The sequence below is a fragment of the Pollachius pollachius genome (genome assembly GCF_949987615.1).
Source record: "Pollachius pollachius genome assembly, chromosome: 6".
Classification (NCBI taxonomy): domain Eukaryota; kingdom Metazoa; phylum Chordata; class Actinopteri; order Gadiformes; family Gadidae; genus Pollachius; species Pollachius pollachius.
The window spans coordinates 10,369,950-10,379,162 of NC_136939.1; the positions used below are offsets into that span (position 1 = coordinate 10,369,950).

A 9,213-nucleotide genomic window follows, 5' to 3' on the forward strand; every position below is an offset into this window, starting at 1 on the left:
TACTACTCTTAAAACTCGTGTTAAAACATTGACCCCTGTAAACAAAATAATATCGTTATGGATTTTTCTGAAGTAAACTGCTGTTCATGGAATTCAAAATTTTGTGTATTCCATCCGGGTCTCACATGTTGCATGACCCAGAAGAATATGCAGCAGAGGTTTAAAAGTAGGCCAGATGGAGGCGCTGTGGGCAAATGTGTGGAGTGACCTCTGCTTATTGCGTGTAGATAGTAGCTGCAGTTAATGCAGTACATAATATATCATGACCTTTGACAGATTTAAAAAATACACACACACGTGCAACTTTAGGCTGGACAATACACATTATTTTTCCAAAAATAGAGAGAGGACACATGGCTCAACTCAAAATCGTATGACGGGAACATTTTAAGAAATCCATTTATGACCTTACTATTCTTGTTGGTTAAGAAAATGCTGAGAAATCACATCATAGGTTAACAATCATCACTTTATTAAAAAAAAAAAGTTCACATGGAAATTGATTTAGAGCAGGTGTATCGGTTGGGGTGTTCTTTGAAAATGAACGCACTACAAAAAAAAAAAAAAGGTATAGCACCAAAATAAAAAGGATCAACTTAATAATACAAAATCTATTTAAGTTAAGGTAAAGGTTTTCTAAAAACCCATTGATACTACATTTTTGTCAATACAGATTGAATGTTCTATAGGGGTGTGACAAACTTTGAAATACACTATGCGACAACATAAAACTAGAAATTGGTGGAGGGTGCATCGTCATTTAGTTGGCATGGTGTGCAGTTGAAAAGCACAACTTCAGTGTGTACGGGTAAGGTCCACCTAAAAAGAGAAGAACAAATGGTTAACAAAAACAGTTTTGCCTCCAAATGTAAATGAACAATGAAATGAATTAACTGGACTCACTGGGGTTTTTCATCTGATAGTGGTTCATAAGAGCAAGGGCTTCCATGGCATCGTTGATGGATTCCCACTCCAGTAGGCCAGAAGAGCTGCGCTCACCTGGAGCAGTACAGGAAAGAGACCTTCATTTCTAACTGAAGCACAGCCGTGCAACAAAAAGTAAAACTAAAAATCGTTATACATTATATCTATGTCCTTTTTATCTTTACTCACTCTTTCCAGTGAAAAGTTTCACATTGGAGGGGACCTTGATTTCCAATTCTTCACAGACCTGAAAGATAACGTGTTTTAAGTAAATTGAGATAATCCTCCCATTGTACCCAGCATAAGTAAATGGCTCCCAAAACAAAAACAAAAAATAACTCCTGGTCTCCCTCACCTGGTTGAACATCTCGGCGGAAATGTCCGGCTGCCCGTTGAAGAAGTGCAGCACGTTGCTGGGGTGCTGGATGCGGTTCTTGGCTGCCTGCTCGGCAGAGGTGAAGCGGTTGTTGCGGGAACCGTGGAAGTCCTTGAAGCTGCTGCTGCCGTCCTCCAGCTCGTAGCACTGGCCCGGCATGATTGCCTGCTGCTTGGACACACTGCAACAGAGATAACGCATGACTGTCACCACCCACACCACTAGCATCTGCCCTCCTGGTACAATTGGGTTTATTGCTTGGCAAACATGGAGGAAAACTTCTTTACCAAACATTGAGCTTCTGTCCGAAAAGGAAGTTGTTGTTGAGGTGAGTGATAATCCTGTCCACGGCATAGCAGTCTCCCATCTCCACCATGGCAGCCCCAGGCTTGCTCTTCATGAACTTGATCTAAAGAGATAAAAAAAAAAAAAATCAAACAACAAAAACCATTCACTAACCCAACACAAGCAGCAGCACACACACACACACACACGGTCACTTTTAGTCATGGGATCCCTTCCCTTGCAAGCTTACCCTCTCTATGTTTCCGTAGAGGCAGAAGACATTGAAGAGCTTGTCTGCGTTGACCTTTGCTGGCTCCAGGCCGTACACCATGACGACGGGGGAGTCGGCGTGGGCACCGTACTCCGGGGGAGGTGGCCCGTAACCAGGGCCGTAGCGCTGGCTTCCACCACGACCACCACGCCCGCCGCCCATAGGGGGCCCCATGCGATGCGGTGGGGGAGGCCCGTAGCCGCCTTCATCATTGTAGTTGTGATAGCCTCCCTGGGGGCCAGCTATTCAGAGGAGAGCAGATTACTAGCAGAGGAGGAGCCTCCCTCGTTGTTCTAGCATCGTGTCATTGGATACTTACCATAATCAGGAGGGTGGTCCCCCAGGAGAGCGGGCTGCCTCTGACGCTTGTTAGGATTGGCATTAGGATCTTTGAATAAAAACACACAGAAAAAGATAAAACTGCCTCCGGACCTAGGGTGTCAAACAAATAGAAGGCTACAAGCTGTGTTTTGAACTACGTGCTACGTGATAAGGTTGGGGGGGGGGGGGGGGGGATGCATGCACCAGAGCCATCTCAAGATTAGTATGCAGGACTACTTAAAAAAAAAAAAATTAAACAAACAACATAATGGAGATTTTATTTTGACGCTAGAAAAATAGTATCAATACGCAACTATCAGTATCAGTCGACTAGGATATTTGTCGCCCTAATGCAAACATACACACAAACACACCTTGTGAATTGTTCCAATTGCCTTCACCATCAGCATCTGTGCAAGTACACATAGTCACATGTCAAGTCCGTATTCACAGTGAGACGAATGGAGCGCCTGGGCGAGACTGAAGCAACATATTACTTTCCAAACTGCAGGTCTGACAAAAAACAAGTTGAGGGAATACTTGAAAAATGGAAGCAGCATCAACCCTATGTGCACCAATTGTAAAAGGTCTAATCCGTCTTTCTTTATTAAGTACAAAATCAGCAGAATATGATCAAAAGGATAACAATGGAGGTATAAAATGCATTGTGTGTGGACTTGAGACTTTGACCTACATAGGGTCACCTCGAGATAAAAGGAGAGGGCCTGATGGACCCTTATGGTTGACACACCTTGGCACGTGGATACAGGTTATAAAAAGGAAACACTAACTTCTTAGCATGTCTTGACTGGTTTACAAAGATCGCTCAAGGCTGCTTTGATATTACCTCAAATAAATGTTTGAACAAAGCATTAAAAAGGGTAAAAACAGACAGGGAAAAAAACCTCTGGTAAATGTCTTACCGACCAGATTAAAGAATTGTTATGGCCATACTAAATTATTGCCACATCCAATACAAAGTTATAAAAAATAAACATGGGATCAATTATTCAATAACTGGCAACAAAACATGGAGCCAAAGCAGCATGGAACACCGTTTGGACTCCAGGTTAATATGTTGCCTAACAGCAAGAGACCTGTTTTTTTTTTTCATGTGTTTATCACCTTATAAAATAATAACCCCGGACACACTTGGATCAGCAGAAATAGATGATCTGAGTCCCCGCCCGCAAAATATTGATCATGTAAATGACAGTCGGGTTGTTGCGTGTACTTACAGCACCACAACTGCAGCACAGGACACAATGGGGACGTAGGGGGCGCTCTCCTGCGAGGCAGCTGCCCGAGCAGCCTTGCTGCTCCAACATCAACTCATCCCTTCCCTCCTCCTTCCCTCCTTTTCCCTCTGCCAGAGAAAGCACATCCGCCTGTCCAGTCTTGGGTTTTAAGTCGTTGTTGCTTTGTTTCCTTCTTTGGAGTTTCTTTGTCTTCCCCCACCCCCAGTCTTGTCTGTGTTGGGTTTTCCTTTTTGGGTTTCAATGAGAAGCTTGTACTCCAGCTTACCGTGCTTTCACTGCAAAGCAGGACATTAGCATCGTTTGAGAGTGGGGTGCCTGTCCGCAGACACACTGTGCCAAACCTGCATCACACGGGAGGCGATAAAGGCATCACTATGGGCCCGGTCATAAGGAGGAAAATGAAACAACACAAAACAGCACAAGGGAGAGGGTATGCAGGGAGAGAGGGAAGGAGAGGAAAGAAAGGAGGAAGAAAGAGCATCAGAGTCCTTAAATGAAGAAAGGATATTGGAGAGGAGGGGGGGAGGATGTTGATCTGTTTGCCTCTGAGGTTGTATGCTTGTGTCTTCGTAGGACCCACCCGCCACCCATGGTTATTCTTCAGGTGTCAAAATGGCAGCACACATGATGCTTGTTTATTTGTGTGTTGTTGTTGCTGTTGATGGTTTTGTAGCATTCAGCCACTAGCAAAGTGAGAAGTCATCTAGTGCTTGCCAATGTGTCATCTGCAGTCATGGAGACTTGATGCCGTGTGTTGCCGTGGATATTTTCTGCACGGTGTGTGGTCGTGTGATGTTCAGCGCAGGAATGCGGTGACCAAACGGATAGCGAAAGGAAACCCACACAACCAGGTCGAGCGTTGAGGTGTGGCATCTGAGAGAGTGCTTGTATCATATTGATGTTGTTGTCGTTGATGGTGGTGATGTTGTTTTTAACCGCCCTTAAGTATGTGATGCCGTCTGCCGCCCCCTTTTGTCAGGCTGAGTGTGTCTGAGAGAGCTCCTCTGTTGCGTTCCTGTGGTTGTGTTTGTGCCAGTCAGCTCCTGTGGGCCCGGGAGGAGTGGTGCATTTAAAAGAACGCCCACCCACGCCTGCCTCCCGGCCGCACCACGCGTCAATGTGTTGTGTAGAAAATATCCACACGAAAAATGAAAAATAGGTGAATCCTCTGGTGGCTCTGCAGATGGAGAGATGTGCTGTAACTTGTAAGAGAGATGATGGTGGTAGTTTGTTGTGGGTATGCACGGTGTCTGTTTGCATGACCTTTGGAGGAGTGCATGTCCAACAGTGGGCTTGAACTCAGTGGCTAGTCAAAGCCAGGCAAGGGTTATAGAAAGAGAAATGGATGTTCCATGTCAGGTGGAGATAGGAGTGATGGAGGACTTGGAATAGGTAGGCGGTATTGAGGGTTGAGGATGTGTGATTCCAGTGTCTGTCGCCCCCACTGTGTCCGATGTGTGCCACAGAGCAGCGTTACGTTCGCTGTGGCTGTAGATGCTGTGGCACTCCCTGCGCGGGACTCGCATTGAGCCTGTATGCGTGTGCACGGTGAGGACACAAGGAGCACCCTGAGGCAGCCGAACCAAGAAACTGAACACGAAATGTCACAGAATGGCGAGAAGCTTTGAAAAATGTCTATTGTATATTTTGTGGACCTACCTGTTTGATTTAAGTGTATGGCAATGTTTAATTTTCGTACAAGTATGTATATATTGAGTCTAGGTATATCAGAATGCCAAAATACTTTGAGGGTTTTACTTTTTGCATACCATGGCCTTTAAAACATTATGTGAGGTTGAATTGAAATCTTGATTTTTGCATTGTATTTACAAAAGTCAGTAACAATTCATGGATAAACATTCAAATTAACTAGACTTAATTAGTGTGTTGGATATAGCAATGTTTTGGTTTAGAAATCAAATGTGTTTATAATTCCGCAAACAATTACATTTAGCTTTCAAAAAATAATAACTGAAATGGATTTTAACCAACGTCAATGATCACAAATTATATATACATTCTTTACTCATTCAACTACAACTAAAGTACATCCAGCAGATTTAAAAAGAAATGTGTACAATTTAACAATCAAAATACTATACAATCAATTAAGTGTGCTTGTGTCTCTAAGCTTTACAGAAATGTACCAGTGCTAGTTTATCCACACACCCCTTGAGTTGTGCTCAGCTGTGTGATCCAGTTTTAAACCCAGCATAAAAATCTCCAGTATGTTGTGCAATAGCATTTGATTAAAAGCAAAAAAGAGACACTAAAACACCAACGTGCGCTAGGCCTCTTCATGGACTGGGGAATGTGAGGCAGTGACATGCGCTACAGGGATTGTGATCCTAGGCGTGAAGGGACCGTGTGCTACTGTGCCCGGTGCAGAATCGCGACCACTTTTTGCAAAACCACCCGACCCCCACGTGAGGCTGCTCCTTGTGCCCTTACTGTGAGCCTGCCGTGTGCCCGAGACAACGCATGAACAGTGGAACGAGCGTCGCCAGAGAGCGCCCCCTTCGAACGCCACGGGGGGCGGGTGCGGCGGGGCACCAAGGGTAAGGGGCGCCCAGCCGCGGGCGAGCGAAGGAGACGCTCAGGGAAGCGGCGTAGCCATCCCATAGAGTGGCATGATACGAAAAGAGGAAGAACACAAACAAATCAAGGAGGGGATGGAGAGAGGAAAGGGAGAAGGAGGAGGAGTTGCGCGCGTTACCTTGGCCGCTCAGGTTTGGGTTGGTGTAGTCCCAGGTGTCCTGGTCGTTCTTGAACACATTCAGACGCGCCGGCTGCAGGGGCGAATACAGACATTTGAAACATCTTTCACCTCCAAGCCCTTGAAATAACTCCACTCATAAAGAAAGACTGGGGAGCCTTAGACATGGCCATTTCCTAACCTTGGCATATTCGATCTTTAGAGTGCAGCAGCCAGAATAGATGTCCGCCCCGTTCAGAGAGGCCTTGGCTCGTTGGGCGCTTTGAACGGAGTCAAATGTGCTAGGGGGGTGGGGGTCAAGGACAAATAGTATTTACCTCGATGTCATGGAGTCAGATCAATAAAAATAATATAAAACATTTACAACATATTCTTTGGGAAAAAAAGCACATTACATAGGCCAGACATAACCAGGTGAAATGGACTAGAAGCAAAACTAAAACTGAAGGATATTCCACCATAGCCTGAACACCATTCTTCCTGAAAATGACGATTCTCTGTACTGGCCCACAGTTGTTGCAGATGGTGTAGAGCACATCCTGTTGGCAAATAAAGAGCACCTGATTATAAAAAAGATGATCGATCTCTTATCAAATATATCTTTATAAGAATATAAATATAAACATGGAAATCATTTTTTTGGTTGCGTTTTTCATTAATGCACTACATATCATTTTAAGGGATGGTCCTTTCTGAAGCGCGCCATCCCAATGCATTATGTCTAGCTCACTGCACTCATGCATTATTTACATATCTGCACACAGAGCATGCCAATGGTCGCTTGCTTTACCGAGGTGATGGGGTATATTGGGTTCATGACGGTGAGCAGCAGCACGTTGTTGACGCTGCGGGTGTCGTCGGGGTCGCCGGGCCGGGAGATCTTCTGACTGGTAGAGTAGTTGATGAAGGCGGGGTGGCCCGCGATGTACACCTGGTTCTCCGACGCATAGGTCACCGCGCTACTGGAGCCGTTCAAGTCCTCATACTCCACCAGGGCCTGACGCTTCTTGGGCATCATCACCACAAAGCTGAAGGCATGTGAAGATGCAAATATAATAGATGCCGGCGAACTTTATTTGTTACATGCTACTAGGGAAACAATACTATGTTTTCCCTAGGGGATTTATAGACTTGCATGAGATGCTTTTGCAAACAGTGTAGTGTGGTGGTTGGATACCTGATGGCTCCGAACTCCTGCAGAGCCTCCACCAGGTCAGCCTCCATCATGCCGTCAACCAGACCCCGAACGTGCACCACCGGGGAAGGGAGTGTTTTATGGGGGTCATCGTAACCCTCCTGTGTACAATACCAAATCCCTCACATCAAACAACAGCTATGGTGGCAGACGTTGATAAGGCGGTACATTAGCTTCACAGAGACGCACCGCTAAAGTACAGCACTGCAATGAACGCAAATGTCTAGCAAGAATAGCAAATAATGCTAAGACGTTAGCCAAACGAGATAACCTTTTTTACTTTTTATTGTTTAACTAACCTCATTTAAATACTTTAATAACGCAAAGGGTCAATGGAATAGTAACGGATGATATCGTATTATCTGTAACAAAACAATGAACGTTAACATGTTAAGAGTAAATCGACGGGATGTGGCATCTCTTCGCTACACTCCCCGAAGCAAGATGCTGTACATGAGCTAGCAACCAGCCACGCAGTAGACAGAATAACCATCCGATTGAACGAAGTGCGTGATTGTCAAAGGGAATTCTCACCGTTGTCATTCCTCCGTCTTCAGTTTTCTGTCTTTTCGTTGCTCTGCCACCTTCTCCGTAGTAGCGGCCCGCAGCTGCAGCCATGTTGTCCTGATCTGAGTACACGACTGAAAAGAACGGAAGATGCCGAAGGGACTCACAAATGGCCAACAGGCTCAGTTTTTCCCCCGTTGCTGTTGGTTGGGATAACCTATTTTTGCGATTGTAGCTCATTTTTTATATCAAGGCTTAACAATGCAAGCAAGCACAATTTTTCTGCATGTAGTATCTTTTACTTTTTTAAGTGTCAGTAGAAATTATTTTAGTTATTTAAATATTTTCTATGTGCATTCTATGTTTCTGCATTGCTTACTGCAATATATCTGTTTTGTACGAAAAGTTGTGCATTAATAGCTAAGCAATTATCACTTTTCACGTGTATGGTTACATATAAGGCTGGTGTCAATAAGCTTTGCAAAAAAAAACTAAAGCCTATCTTTAAAGCCTTATCACATTTCATTAAATTGTTTAATTTATTAAACACTGGATAATATGAGAGGTAGGAAAAAACACAATGGTTATGACAAGAAGCAGCAGTGCACTTTTGTTTTACTGTTGCCTTTTTTTTCATTTTTATTGATTCAACGAAGTGAGCATGAAACCAAATTTATTTCCATTTGTTACATTTTTGCATGACTACAAAAATTGTTTGTAAGGCTTCTGTGATCTTGGGCAGCGGGCACTTAGTCTTAAATGTCTTGTCATACGGTCAATACAAGGTTTCGGGTATGATCTGTGCGTCAATGGGCAAGGCATCAAAGTCAATGACTTCCTCAAAAAGATTGTTATTGGCGTGCATAGCAGGTCTATCACTGTATTTCCTTATAGAATACTATGAGCATAAAATGACTAACACACACGTGTCCTGTACAGTAAGGTTCTTTAGGTGCTTTAGTACCTTCAAAATATATGAATGTACACACTTGTGCAGACACATTGTTCCATCATGAAGACCCCATCATGCAGACCCCTAGAAATAATACAACAATATAGTGTTTTTTTTCATATCAGCTCATTTACATTATAAAGACATTAAATTAATAAATAATCAGATTACACTTAGTGAGTGAACGAATCATCTCTTTTCACACAATCACTCTAAATGGCAAGTATTATGCATATAAATATATTCCCATGCTGCAACTGATTAAATTATAAATAAATTTGATTAGACGAATGATTGAAATTTTGCCATTCCAGCAACACTGTGCACTGATGACCAGTACAAATAATCAGCACTTGGATTGGGTGAAGTTCAGCAGCATGGGTGCTATCAAGACACGTTGCGTAACG

General features: G+C 43.8%; 1 protein-coding gene across 2 annotated transcripts; it reads right to left on the minus strand.

Annotated features, from left to right (window-relative positions):
- Window positions 1-451: 451 nt before the first annotated feature.
- Window positions 452-7,975, minus strand: hnrnpl (heterogeneous nuclear ribonucleoprotein L). 2 transcript variants are annotated; one of them, XM_079738292.1, is made up of 14 exons: window positions 7,882-7,975; window positions 7,330-7,448; window positions 6,943-7,180; window positions 6,604-6,691; window positions 6,334-6,428; window positions 6,153-6,225; window positions 2,552-2,587; window positions 2,176-2,244; window positions 1,836-2,098; window positions 1,588-1,709; window positions 1,280-1,481; window positions 1,114-1,171; window positions 904-999; window positions 452-819 (listed from the first exon to the last, which is right to left on the minus strand). In XM_079738292.1, exons 1-14 carry the CDS (start codon window positions 7,963-7,965, stop codon window positions 761-763), a joined length of 1,602 nt encoding a protein of 533 aa, XP_079594418.1. In that variant the 5' UTR covers window positions 7,966-7,975; the 3' UTR covers window positions 452-760. The 2 variants fall into 2 exon arrangements, with proteins under 2 accessions (XP_079594418.1, XP_079594419.1); XM_079738293.1 differs by lacking the exon at window positions 2,552-2,587.
- Window positions 7,976-9,213: the final 1,238 nt, after the last annotated feature.